Source organism: Anoplopoma fimbria, chromosome 18 (genome assembly GCF_027596085.1).
Source record: "Anoplopoma fimbria isolate UVic2021 breed Golden Eagle Sablefish chromosome 18, Afim_UVic_2022, whole genome shotgun sequence".
NCBI lineage: Eukaryota > Metazoa > Chordata > Actinopteri > Perciformes > Anoplopomatidae > Anoplopoma > Anoplopoma fimbria.
Genome location: NC_072466.1, coordinates 16719316 through 16739410, shown reverse-complemented (window position 1 = coordinate 16739410; position 20095 = coordinate 16719316). Strand labels below are relative to the sequence as shown.

General features: G+C 39.8%; 1 protein-coding gene across 1 annotated transcript in view; it reads right to left on the bottom strand.

Moving 5' to 3' along the window:
• fam184ab (family with sequence similarity 184 member Ab) overlaps nt 1-20095 on the bottom strand; it is a 130434-nt gene that overhangs the window by 38729 nt on the left and 71610 nt on the right. The window contains 5 exon segments of the mRNA XM_054618767.1: nt 2744-2956; nt 5797-5947; nt 13648-13769; nt 14432-14593; nt 17076-17198. Of these exon segments, the coding sequence (XP_054474742.1) occupies nt 2744-2956; nt 5797-5947; nt 13648-13769; nt 14432-14593; nt 17076-17198 (771 nt within the window).

Here is a 20095-nt window from a genome sequence, read left to right as displayed (position 1 = left end):
TGCCTTATGTTATTCCTCTTTTAAATCTGTTTCAATTTGTATTAAACTTAGATTTTACGCAGTGTTAACAGTTAATGTGATTACTGCTATTGAGAGTTACTCTTTCTTACTGATATGTGTTTATTTTATTGATTCTTTCCATTTGATTTGATATAATGATTTGTTACAGAATGCAATAAGATAAACCTTTATCTATCTATATTAAATAAATACAGAAACATATAGAAATAAAAAAAATGAATAAAAAAATAAGAGGTACAGAGATACACTTAAATCAGAAACTATACAAGAGCCTTTGGAGACAAAATAACATGCTATGTTATAACATGCTATGCAAGACACTTTCTCTGGTGGGACAATAAAGATTGAACTTTTTCAAAAGGTCAACAAAGAGTCAATATAATTTATCACCTGGGGACCATGAATGTCCGTAGAAAATCTAATGATCCATCAGATTGCTGAGTCATTTTAGACTGAAGCAAACACAACAAGCCCTGGAGCCCGCTAAAGAGGTGACTGTACCAGTGGCTTTACAATCACATACCGTATATTTCTTTTTTTGTGTGTATTCTTGCTATTACTTACTACTTATTTTGTGTATTAATACATAGAGTGGGTTAAATGATTCTCTCTCCGGCAGCTAGCAGGCAAAAGAAACTGAAGCAATAGATAAAACAAAAGTTGATAAGCAAATCAATAGGCTGCCAATTGCTCTCTGCACACTCACTGCTTCTATTTGTAGCATTTTGGTAGCAAGAAGCCAGAGAGCTAAATTTGGTTTCGGGAATGTGTTTGTGTTGCAGGGATTTGTAACAACTTTATTACTCCCTGGATGTCACTGTGTGCGAACAGATAACAAAACAGATAAGACAATCTGAACGTACTTCCAATACACACACAACACAAACACACACACACACACACACACACACACACACACACACACACACACACACACACACACACACACAAACACACACACAAATCATCCATCTAATGCCTCCACTCTGGATAATTGAGTTTTCTCTCCCTGCACTGAAATACAAACACCCCTCCAACCATAAAAGCCCTCAGTAAAGCTTTTAACACTTTACTCCCCTGCTTATTAAGTAAGACTGTGACCCAAGAAAGAAGAGTGTTTGACAGTAAAGGTGGTCAATAGTGTGGTGACATTGAGTGGGCACCAGCTGTTTTGTGTGTTTGCATCAGAGAAGAAACAAGTGTTGGAGGAGAGGAGGATAAGGGGGAGGCGAATGTTTGTTACAGCAGTCAGTTTGCTTTACGGGAAAATAATGAAGACTGCCGATTTCACAAGCGCTGTGTGACTCAGAGGTGATATTTTTTCTCCACACACACAAACACATACACGCACACACATTCGTCCTCAGACCCATTTCTACTCAAGGAGTTGCAAAAACACATCATAAGGACGCCGTTCCTTGACCTCCATTCTGCCAAAAGCATTAATACAATTACAGCGTCCAAGTCAGAGAAGGGATTTGGGATTGTAATGTATAGCTCATCCAAATCGACCTTGACTGTGAAATGGAAGGATTAGCGTTGAAAAACATATTCTTGGCACCTTGAGGAGTGCGTGTGTTGGTTTGTGTGTGCATATTTTGACATTACAAAGAGGAAACACAGAGCTGTCAGCGAAGCTACTTGATATAGAAGCTGTCTGCTGTCAGTGAGAGTGAGCAATGATGGCGATGACTCACTGCCAGTCTAACCTTGACTCCGACAAAGCTCTTTTGGATAAAAATGTCATGGATGGCTTCTCCTGAGGAGCTTCTCTAACTGGCAGAGAAGATGACATAAATACTACAGCTTTTAGTTCATGGGTTCTAATCATTCTTATGTTTTGAAGAATGGATATCTTTACAAACTTGGGAACTTAGTGATTTGAGTTTTCAGTGTGCTGAAAATGCAGGTTTGGCTTCATGGTCTCATCTTTACATTTCTACAGCCATTATATTAGGATTATTTGAGGTAAATAAGCTACACTGAGGGATAACGGAGGTGTTGTTATTAAATAAACAATAAGTTCCTGGATAAATGTAGTTAGTTATACATCAAAATTCTGTCCATGGTGCTGAATTAGCCCAAGTTTGAGGTATGCAGCCAGTTGCTGTCCATGGTGCTGACTCTGCCCAGTTCTGAAGTTATCTAGGGCACTGCTGCCCTTCTGAGTCCGCGCTATGCACCACAATGTCCCACCAAGTGTTACTTGGTACTAAGATACTAGAAAGGCATCGCAATACCCTGCCGTTACAAACGGTACGATAGCCAATTTAATTTGTACTGGTACTGTAAGAATGGCAGCGTTTAATATGAGCCGTAAGTTATTTCTTATGAGTTACGTTGCTGTGCAACAGTAGGGACAGTTTGTGTGCAGCGCTCTGCTGGAGGACAGCATTGGGATTGGGATTCCGCTCCAGTCTGTTCTGGGATCTAGCTAGCGCTAACCAGAAATATGGGTCAATATGAGGCAATAAATAAAAAAAGAGGAAAAAAACAACCCGGCTCTAATTACCAAACAAATGTACCGATACACTTAGATTCACCATCTTTTCTGAGTCTGTCCAAGCATCTAATCTCCCCAGTAATTACGCAATTATATATTCCACTAAAGAGCGTGTTATAATAATATAATATAAGTATTATAATAATTCTATCAAGGTAGTCGCCCCTCTTCTTACCACACACCGCCGTGAAATGGACGGACAGTTTCGCAACCTCCTACCTTTAGGTCCCTCTGCCTGGCGTGCTCCATGTCCTGCATAGAGCAGCAGTGGACCTCCTGCAGACGCTGCTGCCGCCGCTGGTGCTCCGTCTGCAGCTCATCCAGCTGCATCCTCAGGTGCTCTCTCTCCTGGCTGAACTGGTGCTGCAGCTGCTGCAGCGACGACTGCGACTGGGACAGCTGCATCTCCAGGCTCTGCTTCAACAGGGAGATCTAGAGAGGATCAGACACAATACTGAACGTAAGACTGGGAGGGAGACCTTTACTGGGGCAGTTGAACAAATTCATCCCCCCCAAAAAAGTGAATGGATATTGCAGGAAGAGCAGAAGTTTAAGGAGGTTTAGGCCGTCTCTAGGGAGCAGCATCTTTTCTGCAGCAGATAACAGAGAAAGGGCTGGCAATCAATCAGGCTTAAACAAAGATTCCATATTAAGATGTTGTAATTCTTTGAAGCCTTGAGCATTAAAGTTTTTACTTTTTGTGAATAAATTGTTTGCAGTTCACTGCAGTACATAATGAACTCTGGGTAATGGTGTTGGGCAATGAACGTAGCTCTAGAAATTCATTGTTTGGAGGAAGCAGCATGATTCACCAAATTAGTCTGTCTCCACGATTTATGATAATGAGTATTTGGGCCAATGTAGAAATAAAAAAAGTAACTACAAATTGCTTTGGCAATACTGTATGTAACTGTGGTGCCACATGGCAAAAAAAGCTTATTTGATAAAGAAGCTCAATAGGAAACTTCAGAGTATAGAGGACTACATGCATTTTTGGACGACCTATGATGTGCTGCTGCTGTGTGAAGATCCCAGAAATATCCTCCCATGTCTAGAAACAGCAACACTTGTTGGCAGGATTCAAAGTTATCCAGGGAAAATAACCTTGTCCCCTTTACCAACTGTTGAAATCCCCTGGAGAAAACTGACAGGTGAGACCAGCTGGACCCTCAATAATTAATTCATCAACACTTTGAAAACATAGTTGGTATGAATTAATTCATCATCTTTTGAATGGACTTGCGGATCATCACACAGGGGATTACCACGCACAAAACAGAAAGATTCTCAGTGAGCCAAAAATGCAGCACTCAATAGCTGCGTCCTAAATTGGAAACGGTATTATGACTAAGACATGAGTCATACGCTGTGTCATAGGGTTGGAGAGCTTTATTAACACAAGCATGTGGTTAAATATGCTGTATTCTGAACCTTATATTATCATGTTTTCTGTTTGAAAAACCGTGAAACGTTTCAAGTGTGGAGGTTGACTTGCTATTGGTGCGAAAAGTGGGCGTCATGTGAAAGAGAGTAAATGTTTCTCCATGTTCCCAAGCTAATTGCTAAAAATCTATCATTTTGGTGGGTAAGGTGATAACTCTCTTGGGGTTTGTCACTGTAAACAATGTCAACTTTTACATTTTTTTATTTGTTTGTTTAAAAGTATCTATTAATTCTGATTTTACTCGCCCTTGGCCCTAATGAAGGTATGTGACTCTACCTGATAAAACCAAAACCTTTTGTTTTTAATCATAGCTAGAGGTACTATTGACCTGTGCACACATTCCCCTTATACCTCATTATTACATAAGGTACCATTTTCTAAATCACTTTGTGACAATATAACTTATATTGAGATATATAGTTTTATATTTAGAAAACAGTGAAGCATCTTGAGTGAGAGCAAAAGTCACATGATATTTTATTTAAAATATAGCTGCCCCGGCAATAGAGCATCACAGGCACAGAGATAACATTTGGTAATATACTGGCCGTTAGAAAACATAATTTGATTTCCAAACAGCATCGGTGCAAACTATAGAGAATCTGACCGCCTCTCTGATTTTACATCAGAGTAAATAAATTTGGTTCTGCTGATTGCCAATGCGTGAAGCGGACACATTAATCAATGGATGGGCGCTGATGGACAGAATGGCAACAAGCAGCGGCGCGGCATGCAGAAATGTGTGTCTGTGTGTACCTCGATGACCACAGGAGAGCTTAGTCACGCTTCATTAATATTAGCGGGCGATCATTAGCAGCAGCTGCCCCGCTCTGGTGAATTCACAGCGGCATCAAACAATGAATGTGTGAGTGGGTTTGTCCACCGGTGCGAGGCCGATATAAGTCAGTCCGGCCTTACAGGTGGCAACAGGAGCTTTGGAGGGATGCGGTTGCTTTTATTGCCTTTCTCATACTCTCAATCCCTGCCTTTTTCATCCTCTCCCTCCCTCTCTTTCTCATCCTCTCCCTCCCTCCATATTGATTTCCTTACTACTGGTATAATTACACATTCGACTACAAGCTGCAGGTATCTGGTATTCACAGCACGGGTTGAACATTAAACCATCTTCAACCAGTCAATGAAAGCACCTCAACTTATCCTCAGTGGTGAAATGTAACTGAGTACATTACCTTAATTAAGTACAATTTTGAGGTATGTGCATAGTATTTAAATTTGATGCTATTTAATACATCACTGGATCAGAGGGAGATATTGTGCAATTTACATCACTACATTTATTCAATAACATTAGTTACCTTGAAGACTCAAGCTTAATTATACAACATAAAAATTAACTTATAAATAAGGATGTATTATTATAGATTACCTTTACCAGCTGCAACATTAAAGTGATGCACACCTTAATCCATCACTTTTATTATCCAATAATGATGTATACATTCATCTGAGATGGGCTATTCTGCATAGTGAATACTTTATGTTTTGGTACTCTAAGTAATTCTATACTTTTTCTTAAGTAACATGTTGAAGTCACTTGAGTGAATTCCTCCACTACTGCTTATTTTTTACATCCAGAACTACTGATAATTTCTCTTTGCTGGTTCTTTTTGGACTTTAAGTTTTGCTTTCTTACATTAAATTGTGTGTTCCTTTAAGAATTTTATAAAGACTTTAACTTTTAAGGGCATAAAATACAGAAAATGCTTCATCATAGTGTAATGTCATTCCTGATAAGAACCTAAAGGAATCTGGTCAACAACATACATGAACATACTGCCATGCACGGATCCATTGGCAGTAGTCCTACCTGTTCCAGAAGGTCCTCCACCTTCCTCTGCCAGCTCTCCCTGGCGCTGCTCATTTCCTGCTCCTTGCTTTGTGCCAGCTGGTTCAGCGCTGAGGCCTTGTCCTCCTCGTGGTCCTCTCTCAGCTCCTCACGTAGCTTCTTACACTCCTGCCTACAACAGAGCAAAACACACAGATATGCGTATTCATTTTTAAGGCACTTGGCTAATGCTGTGATCGAGAGTAATTCATCAAAACTGCTACAAAACCAGCAAAAGGCCTGTTCAGTGCTTTTACACATGAATAATCAATATAAACAAAAAAACAGTGTGATAGAATAATCATGTTTGAGCAAGTGTCTGTTAAAGAAAGAGCAGTGAAAGAGAGGAAGAACAGGTCGCCTTCCAATTGGAAGATCAGCAGATCCCCGGCTCCCCCAGTCCATATGTCGTGTCCTTGGGCAACATACTGAACTGAAATTGCTTCCGACATCTATGCCATGGGTGTATGAATGGGTGTGAATGTGTACCTGTAGGCCACCGTAGTTCTCTGACATGCTTGTGAAACTGTGTGGTAACATGAGCCTCTGAGTGTAAAACTTGGTTACCGCCATCTTGCCTTCCTTTGCTCCTAAAGAGAGGTTGTTATGGTAAGGGTGGCATCTGAGTGAGGCCAACGGCGTTACCACAGTTTTGCCTTATTCAGCTCACGTTGCTGCAGTCTTGCAAAGGGAGGAATGAGTGGAGGGGTATTCGGTTTGTTGCAATCTGCAACCACACTGCTAGAAGCCCCTAAATCCTACACACTGTCCCTTTAAAGGTCTGGTTTAGTTTCCACCAGCTTGCAGGAAAACACTCTTTAGCTACTAAATGCTCCACGATGTTCACCAGCTAGTCGCTTAACTGTGTCTGTCTACCATTTGATGCTGAGCAAGTAGTGTACAGTGGGTTTATCAGAGCTTTTTTTGCTGCATGCTGTTGCCAAAAATTCAGCTATGAGACTGAATCAAAGTTGAAGAACCAAAACCAAAACCATGAGCAGATTGACCCTTTAAACACTGCAGAGCTGAGGTGAACTAGAGAGTTAGCTGCTAGTTCTCTGTGGGTTTATTATTACTTACAGTCCCCTGATCCATTCTTCATACAATATAGGTATTGGTGCAGCAATAACGTATGGTCTGTCTAACTGGGCTTGATACGGATTTGACTGAAGCTTCATTTTTTGAGGTTGCTAATTTGATTTCCAGAAAACTTTTCGAAAGCTTCTAAAATGTATCAAAAATTGATGGATTAGGTATTTGGTGTAGGTTTCAAGTCTCTGCAAGTGGATTTTGAAACCCTTGGCCTCCTGGAAGACAAGAAATCAATCTAAATGTTATGGTATGATTTGTTGCACGAAGTAATAACGATTTATAGTCAACGAGCTGATCTCCCAAAGTTGTTTTTCTTTTAGGCACCTTCTGCACTCATGTTGTTACTTGTTTTCATTGACATGATGTTTTATGATAGGTCGCAAGCACATAGACAATATCTGGCGTAAAGAGAGACTCAAACAAACTGCCAGAACCTTGCAACAAAGGAAAAGGTGCTTCAGAGGGCTCCATATTTGCTTCAAGAGAACAATAAATGGTCCTTTATCACACCTCAACACTGCATCTACCGACCGACCATTACTCTGAAACACTGCTGCGAACAGCTTTCTGCGTGTGTGTGTGTGTGTGTGTGTGTGTGTGTGTGTGTGTGTGTGTGTGTGTGTGTGTGTGTGTGTGTGTGTGTGTGTGTGTGTGTGTGTGGTGTCATATAATAGCTGTGTGGGAGTTGAAATGGCAGCTGTTAAATGAAGTATCGAGGCAACACTTTTTTTTTGTCACTTTGAGAGCCAGAAAGTGTCAAACTGAAGGCGGGCTCTTTCACAGACGCACATACACGCACACGCACACACACACACACACACACACACACACACACAGTGGTGCAGTAACATAAGAGACGGTCACGTTCATCGTGAAGCACGTGTCATCATTCATGTCCTCGTTCTGTATAAAGCATTCAGTCACAGACGTTGATGCACACTTTCCCCACACACACACACACACACACACACACACACACACATACACACATACACACACGCACATGCACACAGGCCTTAGGCTTCAAAGAGCTCTGGTCTATCTAATAAGTGTTGTTCCATAGCATAGCAGGCAGAGAGATCAGAACAGATGGAAAGAGGTAAAGGAAGGAAGGGGTGGATGAACAAACTGTCAAAGATGGAAGATATATCCTGATAAAATGTGGGATAATTGGCTGGATTCTGCTGCCTGTGCTCTGAGATATAACGCACTCCAGCTCACTTGAGGTGTGTATTTGTGTGTGTGATTATGCATATGGACCTAAAGCTTTCGTAAAAACATCCAACTGTATAACCCAGCCCGGTGTTGCCAACTCCTTTCCAATGAAAGTAGCTTGCAGCACTGGCTCCAAAAGTCACTGAATCTTGTAAGAAAGTCAGCTGGGTTGACAACACTGACAGACCATACCTTCAGGCTCCTCCCAAAGCCACTCCCCCAAAATTGTTGTAATGAACGTGAACAACAAACATGGTTATTGTCACTGTTTACATCTGTTAAGCGAGCAGCTTGTGGAAGTATCTGGTGACGAGCAATGAGCGCACAGGCAGAGATCAATCATTTCATATTTATGTCCCATTATAATACATATCACAGTCCTGGGTCGGCCAAAGACCGGAACTTCTTTTTTTTTGTAGGAGCTTTGACTAATTGATTGCTGTTTGGATGTAATGAGAATTTCAACAAATACAAGAAAAAAATGTCTCTAAATACACAACCAACCCTCCATCCATCCAGCCATTATCTTTTCCACTTAGCCAAGGCCAAGTTGCGTAGGCAGCAGGCTGATCAGGGTATTCCATGTCCTCCTTCCCAGCAACGCTCTCCAGCTCTTCCTGGGGAACCTCAAGATGTTCCCAGGCCAGACTAGATGTATAGTCTCTCCAGCTAGACTAGATATATAATCCTTCCAGCATGTTCTGGGTCTCCCCAAGGGCCTCTTACCAGTTGGGCGTGCCTAGAAAACCTCTAAAGGGAGGTGTCCAGGATGGTCCTGATCAGATGCCCAAACAACTTCAACAGGCCCCTTTTGACAAGAAGGAGCAGTGGCTCTACCTACGAACGAAGCTCATTTGGCAGCTTGTATCAGCGATCTCATTCTTTTGGTTACCACTCATGACCACAGATATGGGTTGGAACGTAGATGAACAGGTAAACTGAGAGCTTTGCCTTCTAGCTCAGTTCCTACTTCATCACAGCGGTCCGATGAAAGGCCTGCATCACTGCCGACGTCGCAAAGAACTGCCTGACCTTCTCACGTTCTAGTTTACCCTCATTCTACAACAAGACTCTGAGAGACTTGTTGTCCTGGCACTTGGGGGTAATGGATCTCATACCGATTGCTCCAAACTCTGCTGCAAACCACTTTAATTGTCTTTAATTGTGATAATATAAGCCTATCATTAGCTTCATCTGTATTGTATAAAGTAAGAAAGACATTCCATAAGAAGTTATAATTTGTCTACAACTGCGTCATTTAAAATTATATTACAGTTAAAACCCACACAGCTTCCCCGTTGTAATACTTCTACCCTTTAAAAAGAACTCTGTATATCTGACCTGCTCTTTTCTGCCAAAAATGATTTTGAGGAGTTAGTCAGTGGCTGCTGCATGTGTGCTTTATCACTAGAAGTCATTTTATTTCCATTCATGTTCTTCAGTGAATATTTTTCTCAATGTGGCTCAAGATTTCCTGCGAGTGGACCTTGTGCTTAGAATTATTTTTCAAAATGACTTTATCCAAGGTCAATGACGAACCTTTCATTTCCCCTTATATCTTTTTAATATTAAAATTTTCACAGCAAATCTGTTTATCAAAGAAACATACTGGAGCCAAGGACTTGTACTGCTGTTGCTAACCTCCAGATTAACTCCAGTCTCACGAGTTATTGATAGCGGCTGTATAAAAGAATGACCAGGAAATGATGTATTGCAGCAACCTGGTGCAACTTTAAAAAAAGAGATGTCCTGTGTTCAACTGTTAATCTTAGCTCAAAGTTACATTGCTCCAATAAAAGCTTTTCACAAACACTCAGACGGGATGAGAGCTACTGTACGTGATAAAGAGCGTAATTAAATATTAGTTGTCCTTCTGATATTTACCTTGTGTCAATGTCAAATCATAGGCAGAGCCACAGAGTTTAGACACATATTCCCCAACGCAAACATCCCTCCACTGCTGGAGGCTTCTTGTACAAACTCAGCTCTCTGCGTGCGGCGCTACTGGGGAGGTTGGATCATTGGGGTCATTTCATCCTCTGGGGATTATGAGTGTCTGTACACCATTTCACGGCAATTCCTCCAACAGTTGCTGAGATATTTCAGTCTGGTAAACGGACCAAATGCCATCGCCTTTTCTAGGTCCACCGCGCTTGGGATGACACACATTTTCCAGTATGCCTCTACAAGGTCTTCTGTATGACCAGGACAAACTAGCATTGTCCTGGCTCCGCCTTAGTCGGCTGATCCGCTCAACATCCTCTGTTCATTTGGTAATCCGGAGAGCTCTTTCCATGATTATGCTATCACAGAGAAACCGTCTGTTTCCACTGTGAAATGAGGATTAAAAGCCAGCCTCCTTAATTCAGACGGCTCGCTAACCACAGTGTACTCACAACAACCACCAAATGAATAGATGTTCTCCTGAGAATTAAGAGCCGTGTGGAGAAAGACAAAGGAAGGTGAGTGAAAGCTAATGAATAGGAGACGAAGAGGAGGGGAAGAGTGATCGTTATGAGTACGATGGCACACTGTTATGTCCACAGTATGTGGACCTCTGCTTTCTGGATCCACTCTTTAACCCATTTTTTTTTTAATACGAAAATACGCTCAAATCTAACAATTCCCATTGTTAGACCAGAAAACAGGGCTGGTAAACAGTGAATATGTTGCGGTGGTTACTTCTTTTCTATATCTGTAACTTATTCAGTCTCTCTTTCAAACTCTCACACCAGAGCTGTTTTATTTTGTTTCCCTCAAGTCTGAATACATTTTTTTTCGGTGATCAGCGACGTAAAATTGCTGCTTTCTGACTTAAGTCTGGTGGCTGTAATGCCTCGCATACCATCACACCAGAAAATGGTCAAAAAGTAGCAAAAATGTATGTTTCTGTCAATGGAGTCTTGTAGCTTTGAGGAGCGCATTTAACGTCTGATTCTTTTCACATCTAACTCGGGTAATTCAGGATTTATTTCGACCAAACCAGAGTTGGTGATTGTTGGAGCAATGTAAAGACTCACCAAGATGGCTTTGATGAGTTTTATTTTGTTTGAATGAAGCATGTTTCGATAATCAGTGTTGTAAAATTGCTGTTTTCTGACTGGAGTCTGGTGGCTTTGAGGAGAGCATATTATTTGTATGTTTTGTACGTCAATCAATCATAATAATTGTGAATATCTCCGGTCATTTTATTAATTACATATTCACTTCAATGCAATTCATATAGCATTGCACCAGAAAATAGTTAAAAATCAGATGTTAGTAGTTTTCTGTCCAGTGGGAAAGGGGCTTTATTATGACTGAGATTTATAAGTGATTTAACTGAATTGGCCACAGTCAGTTTGTCAGCACGGCGGACAGAAAGTCAGTATAGACATTCCCTATTCTGGCTTTGATGCAGCCAATTTTAGTCATTAATGGCACACCATCATTGTCAATGTCTTTTGTATTTGGTCTTTGTCACTTTTAATTCAACATACTTCCAAACTGTTAAAATATTGGACGTTTCCTTCTGCTTGAAAAAATTAAGAATACAGCAGGTGAAATCAGCCACATTTGCATGATAAGTGAAGTCTGTCCCCAGTAGGAGGAAGTTTGTGTTGGGGAAAAAAAAAAACTTTCATACTTCTAGGGAGTTATATAAAAGGAAAACAACTGTCTGGAGAGACGCTGCTGACAGATTTAGGTTGTGATGATTCCCGAGGTTCCTAAACTGCTTCCTGGTATTTTAACATCAGTTGTTTCATAATTTGGCATAAAACTTGACACATATTACTCCTCTATTCTTGTTGTGCTTTTCTCTCCTTCAAACTTGGAAAGGAGAGGGTCATGAAGTCAATGTCATAACATAAAAACCCTACACAGTCGCCAGAAAATAATGTTAGAAGCACATAATGAGAAAAAACAAGAACACATAGCCACTGCAAAATATATATTATTTTCCTTAAATTTGGTGATAAGATAATTATGATTAAAATATGAACTTGTAAAATAAGGTGCATGTATAATTAAAATCTAATAATATGAAGTCACCATTAGGAAAATGATCTCATATTTTTGATATATCTATACGTTTTTCTTACTTATCGGCTAACAAAGACGCTGATACTGCTACACCCAGCCAACATCTTATATTATTTTATATATAAAATGCTATATGTCATTTTTGTGTTTTTGCATTATACAGTTCCGTCAGTTTCACATGGCGTCGCAATGGTGATAAGCTAAGAATCCTTCCTACACTTAGTGGGTACTAACAGCAGTGTAAAAAAAAAAAAAGAGATAAGGACCTTGTTCCAAAACTGAGTTGAGTCGAGCCGTAACATGCAGTGGAAATTAGGCATTAGTAGCAAAACTACTACAAATAGGTACCTGTCTGTTCCCGAGGGTCAATTGTCTCATCATCTTTATTTACATAGTTGAGACCGTCCACTGTCACCCCACAAAAAAATGTGCACAACTGCAATTTTGTTAGTGTGCTCATAACACACAGTGCCCCAGTTACTCTGGATAATACAAAGACATCACTGTGAACAGCTTTCATTGGAACTACTTTCAACTCCAAAAAAATAGCCCCTCATGAAAACAGTTGACAGTGTGTTCTGGGGATTATCCGGAGTAACTGGGACACCGTTTCTAGCAAAAAAAGCATGTTTTTTTTTTCATTTTTTCTAATTTTCATGAACCAAGCCTGGTACAGTTTTTTAAAACCGTTTAAGCCATTGAAGTGGTTACATACATGTCCCAATCTTCACCAATTACTGTATCTAAAGGAATAGCTGTTATATAAATCTGGCCACTCATTCACATGGGATTGAAAGCCACAAGTTCATACCACTTTTTTAAAATTATAAATGAGATGGAACAATATCCGGGCATTAAGCACTGTCTAGTCACTTCAGTACGAAAAAAAGACAAAAACTTTATTGAAGTGGAAACGCTTTGACCATCAGGAAACAATTTAATGCTGAGACGAACTCTAATAGAGTCATTTCCAGGCTGCAGACTTTACTGTGTGAAAAGAACATTAGTTCACACCTCAGAAAAAAAGTCAATTTCATTCTTTGTTTTTGAACAATAACATTTCAAAAGGTCTGTGGATGTTAACAGACTTTGAGAAGCTGCAGAGCCCTCCAAGGATAGTACTGTCACGGTCAATACTGCGAGCTGGATGACCTGTAAGTGTGTGTGTGTGTGTGTGTGTGTGTGTGTGTGTGTGTGTGTGTGTGTGTGTGTGTGTGTGTGTGTGTGTGTGTGTGTGTGTGTGTGTGTGTGTTCTATTAAGTGTGAGAAACTAAAAAGAGAAAGACTTCAATTTCCCATCCGTTCTTTCATGGTCTCTCTTTGTTAAAAGGCAACACAAAGGCTGTCAGATACACACATGCACACACACACACACACACACACACACACACACACACACACACACACACACACACACACACACACACACACACACACACACACACACACACACACACACACACACACACACACACACACACACACACACACACACACCCCTACCTGAGTGTTTCGGTCCATTTCAGCTCCAGCTCCAGAGCCATCTTGTCCATCTTAAGTTTTTCTTCTTCTTTGGTGGTGATGAGTTTGGCTTCATGCTGACGCTTTTGGATCTCCAACTCTCCCTGTGAAATAGACAGACAGACGGTCGGTCAAGCTCAGACAGACAGACAGACAGAGAGAACTTGGTTAGTGTTCCAGTGTACTCTTAACGTTGCTCAGAGGTTTTTTCCGTCCTGACAAGGATCCAGCTCTTTAGGCCACTCTGAAAACTTTTGGGATTTTCTGTAGCGTGAAAAAAGGTTAAAGCCTTTTGGAGTTACTCTGCGAACAGTCAAAACAAAATGTTGCTATTGGCAGTGTCAATCCAAAAACAGGTGACATCGAAGTCCTTCAAAAACCCACTCTGCCCAAACACCAAACCTACATTGTAGGACTGAAATTATTTGAACATGAATTGAAGCGTTGATAAACAAAATATAAATCAGATACATTTGATAACTGATTAACTGTCATTTATCAAACAAAAAAGACAATTGCTACATACAGCAGCTCAAATATCAGGGTCAAACTTAAAAAGCTCTGGGAGCTATCACCATTTTTGACATTCTATAGACTAAATAAGTCAAATCATGATGATTTTTTTATTTAAATGTATTCAATCCTCCTCAGTTCTCCAGAGGACTGTTTGACAGTTGAAACCTGGTTTGAGAGTTAGTGTAAATTACATTAGAGTCCTCATAAGTACAGAAAAAAAACAACAGTGTCAGCGTTTCTTTGTGCTGACCTGCAGTGCAGTCAGGAGGTTGCTGGTCTCCCTCAGTCGGGCCCTGGTGGCGTCCAGCTCCTCCAGCAGTTTGTCCTGCGCCTCTTTCAGTGTGGAGATCTGTCCCTCTGCTTTCCCGATGTCCTGCTCCCCCTGCTGCACCTCCTCCTGCAGCCGGATCAACTGCAGGGAGAGGAGAAACACACAGAGAGAATCCACTATGTTCACACTCTTGGTTGCGCTTCAGTCTGTATCTCAGTGTTGCAGCAACCTTGAAACTACATCAGCATTTTATGCTCAGCGAGGTGGAATTTTCATCAAAAATGCATTCAATAACCATTTCTACTACTGATTTTTAAATGAGCCAGGCCCATATACTTTTCGCCAACGTAGCAACATAGTTTTGCAATCCATCAGTTCTTAATTTACCTCGATGTTAAAACTTAGAGTGCACAAAGCTGGGTTATCAAGGCAGCGAGTATTTGAGACACACAGCCGGTGAAGTGATGCCGAGTAGTGCTCGCTAATTCCTTGCATGATAATACATGCTAACTGCTTCAGGCACACCGAAGAGATGACAAAAGGAAGAGTTTAAGACCATGCTGCAAGTTTTACTCCAATTCACTTAATGTACCAATTTCATTACTCAAGTATGTTACGTAAAACGAATATTGACGTCAAAATAGAGCATGAGAGTACTCAATTAATGAACTATCATGCAAATTCCTAGCTGCTAGCTATTTTCTATTTCATCTAATAGCGTCTATGTACCAATTTTAGAATAGTTTATTCAGTTTTATGACTGAATCAATGAATGGGAAATGTCAAATTTGGCTAGCTTTATATTGCTAGGTAGATATTTCAGTGAAACGATGTAGCCAACGTTAGCTACAGCAGAAAAATGTAGCTAACGTTAAAGAGAAAAAGTTCTCTGTCAGCTAACAGAGAAAGTTCTCTGTTAACAGAGAAACAGTTCTCTGTTAGCTAACAGAGAAAAGTTATCTGTTAGCTTACGTTATTTTACATTTTTTTATTTTCTAAGCAATCCGCCCAACACAGTTGGCACAAGGCTTGTGTTATCATTATGTTTGTCTCAAGTTGTGTTTTTCTTTGCTGTTTGACCAAGCAAAATATGATGTAGTTGTCTTGCCCTTGTGTAGGTAAAGTGTCCTCAACCTGGCAACCAGGCTTAGAGTATGGTGATGGTGCACAACTCTCTCCAATATTTTGAATTTAGATTGCCTGAACCATTTAAAGCGATAGCTGTCAGTGTTACATAAATCCTCTTTTAAATACCTTATGACAATATGATATATATACACACAATTCAGTAAAAACAACCAACAGTATAAATGAATGAATAAGTAGCCAACAAATGTATTTTGAAAAGCTGCATCAAAATTATAATATTTACGATAAGTAGCATGATTTGTTAAGCAGTAGAACAGCTGCCTTTATTCTTAATCACTTTTAATTTTATTATATAAAATGTCTCAATATAGTTGGACTGAGCTGTTTAAGTACAGTCAAAAAGACTTAAGCTGTTGGTTTAAAAGGGTATCTGTTATCACAAATATAATAAGAAAGCCAATTAGAATAAGGATCTTAAATATGTATAACTTTTGGGCTACAATTGGGTTTACACAGTGTCATGTAAATATTACATTCATATGTATAAATGCACACATACAAATATCAAACACAGTATATTTTGTTTATGCTTTCACATCACACTATCACCATGCACATTGCGGTAAATGTTATGAGTTCTCTTAGAAGGTTAAATACTCCGAACAGGGCGTTCTAGTGCCTGATCGTACGATGGAAAAGGAACAGAGACACATACAGAAAGAATGTGCCTTAGCTGCAAGCGAAACCAGATAACAGAAACCCAGTTTCGACTAACTGATAAGGCCCTCAGAAAGTCTAAACCAAGAGCCGCCTTCCATTCTTAGGGACCTATCATATTCAACTCATAAAGTCTATATAACATGCTGCGCACTCTGTTTAAGCGCCTTTTAGTTGCTGAACTTCTCAGTACTGCTAGGCCCGTGCACGTTCAACTGCTGGGCGACATACTCCTGTTATCCTACAATAAATGTCACATTGTTTTAAGATGAATCCGGTGTAGAAGTCTCTCTTGTTTTCCACTCAACAACAGTATATTTCTCACATGGGTCATTTTGATGTGTCCTAATATAGGATGGGAGCTTCACATTCTGAAGGGACCCTCACCTCATTTTTCAGATGGTAAAATTACATTAAAACACAGTTTAATTCATCTCTCAAATGGTAAATACTGTTTATCATTTATTTATTATTCTAGTCATGCACTTTATTAAGGATTCAGACTCCAGTTTATCTAACTTTTGGAGGTCACAATACCAACAAGGAGTTAGGTGAGTAGTGAAGGTTCTTCAAGGATTAAATTTGAAACTCAACTTTTAAGCCAACATGGGGGAGAAATTCTAAATTAAATTTAAAATGAAAACAATATTATATTTTTTTATTTAAAAACTGCTGTATCTCACAGTGTAAAGATTGATGATGATTAGGAAGAAAACAAAGACAGCATAAATGATTTAAAACATGCAAGTGTTGATAACCTTCAAGTTATTTCACAGCACAATAAGTCAGGTAAGATGTAAAGTTCTGGATGTTCTACCTCTTCACTGGCCGCGGTGAGTTTGGAGTTCAGCTCGTCGCTCAGCTCGTCCAGCTGCTGCCTGAGAGTCGTCTTCTGCTCTTCCAGCGAGAGGCGCTCCCTCTCAAACTGCTGCTCCAGCTCCTGTGACAACCAATCAGAAACACACATCTGTCAAGGTATGTTAACGATAAAAGCAAAGCAGCATCAACACGGAACTAAAAGCTTAAGTGTGGGACTTATACATATAAATGAACATCTATTACATTCTAATGCTTGCCAAATGAGTTCACACAATGCTGTTTGAGCCTATTTATGTCACCGACCAGTAAAGTTGTGCAGCTTTTATTGGATTTTATTAGTATTCCTGGTGTTTAACATCTACAAAGAATTTAGTGTTGCTTAAAACAGGAAGTGGATGTTGGAGGCTCAGGCTGACACACTGAAAAGATTTATTCCCAGACAGAGCCTGAAAAACGTCTTATGAACAAAACTGAACATTTTCCACATGTGTACTGTTGACTTAGTGGTGCAGGTCAAGAACATGCCACCCTCCGTCCTCTTGGTTTGCCATTACATTCACTGTATTCATCCGTTCAAACTTTCTAAAAATACGTCAAACTATTTAATTGTCCTTGACAGAGAAAAGAGAGAGATAGCTCTAGCATTTTACCATAATAAAGCTTTATATGCCTTCTGATGAATGGGAAATTGTTTCTGTTAGAGCGTGCAATGATTGCTGCTTTCCAAGGACAATTAAAGTCAAGGGAAATTGATGTAATGTCAAATGAAATTTGCCATCATTATCCGTTACACAGGAGGATGAAGTGAAAAATTCTTTTGTTTATTGACTACTGCGTTCCTTAAAATTGAATGGACCTTCTCAGAAATTCATCTGAATGGAAGAAAGAGTGAAAAATCACAGTAATCCATGTGCAATGACATCTTGTATTTCATCAGCCGCAGACTGGATGAAGTTTCTCTGTTGTAGCTCAGCTTGGTAACAACATATACTGACTGACACAAATATGCATCCGTGAAACAATAATTGCAATAATTCGGTACAAAGAATCCCAGGTCGACCTCAAAATTATCCAGTTTTTAAATATCAACTTTTTCCAACACTTCGCTCCATTTTTTCCCTAGCAACCAGCTCTCTTTTTTGCTTGCAATAGTTTCCACACCCTTATGCAAGCGTAAAAAAACCAAAAGAATGGGGCCAGTACCTGCCCACCTCCAGGCTACGATAAAGTCTCAAGCTACATCAAGATTTGTCCGATCTGCTGTTCGCCTAAAGCTTTTCTCTCCCACAGGTCCTCACAGAGGCTTTCCTTGAGACTATTACTCGCTTGTGAATCCAATGGTGAAATGGGTTTCAGGCAAAAATCAGGATAACCAACTTCAAACTTTCTTCCATTTCTACATGTTGCGTAGTTTCTTCTATGGATATTTACAAACTCAATGCTTTGTTTTACCTGCGGTGGTAGCTATTTTGCTAGGGTAGATATAATCCCTACAGCCCCTGATCTATGGTAACCAAGGGGCAACCTCAGCGTCTGAAAAGTGAAACCAATGCAGATGTGCCATAAGCTTGCCATATTTGTAAAGGCCAGCAGGGGGCAACTCCATTGTTTGCAAAAAGTAGTCAAATTATATAGAGATCTATGAGAAAATGACCCTTTTTTTCCACATGATTTATTGACTCAGTTGACATTGTAAACATGAGTTTATGGTCTCAATCACTAGTTTCCAGTCTTCTTCAATACAGCATAATGTTCATTTATTCAATTATGGTCTCATTAATAGTTAGCTGCTAACAATACCAGGCTCCACCACACCTGGCACTTCACCAAATCCACCATCTAGTCAAAATATGGTCCCTTTCGGTTAAAAAAACAAAATGTCAAAGGCCAAAGTACCGAACTTAAGGCTTCAAACAGCAGCGCACAAACTAATGGGGGATGTCACTGTGACTACACCCACATCGTATATACAGTCTATGATGGTAACTTATAGTACCTAAATCTGCATTAATATATATTTGTGGCCCTTTAGGGCAGCAGAACTAACTTTAAATACAACATTGAAATATCCTTACCCTTTAATCATTTGTTATGGCTAATGTGTAAGCAGATAATTTGGCAGAAACAGAGAAGCATTAGCATTCATTTTGAGTTTGCCTCTATCCAGCTGATGACTGGAGGTCCAATGTCTCTCCTCCTTTCAGCTCTGTCTCTTTAGCTTGTTAAAAGCTAGTTGCTATCGTTGCCTGTCTGTTGTGTGGTAAATGGCATGTAGCATACCGTTGGATTATCAGAGGGCTTTTTTTGTTGAAAGCAGACATCGCTGCTAATGAGAGCGGTGAAACTCAACCACAACAGTAAAGTTATCGGCCATGAAACTGAAACAATGAGCTGAAAGATGCTACAATGCTTCATAGAGGTGAGGGGAACTTTAGAGGTGGGTGATTATCATCTTTGGGTTTATCACTACAAGGGACCACTCATATTGCACAAGCTCTTATATACAAATATTAATAAATGCAGCTTTAAACCCTTTGTCCTGCTTTATCCACTATAAGTATGTAAGGAATGTGCGACATAACTATCTAAATAAAAATATGTTGGAACTGGACAAACCAAACATTTTTGTTATGTTCACCTAAAGGACTGGGATGACATTAATGCTACAAAACGTCTTCATCAGCTTTAAATCCTTGGTCATTTCTTACAAGATTGCCTACCAGTGCTCATTCAAACCACCAGAAAAGGTGAGTTTGCAGATGGAACTCTACTATAGTGAGACCCTGACACTGTATTAGTACTTCCCAATACAAAAATTATTTCAATGCATCACATCTGACACCCAAATAGCAGCCATGAAATAGAACAATGGCTGAATCACAAAACGAATCAATGAATACAAACTATTTTTGTCACTTAGAGAAATATTGAATTTGTGGAAATCTCAATTGATACATAAGGTGATTTCTAATGGTCTGATGATATCGAGGACATTGGTCAATTTAGAAAACAGATGGG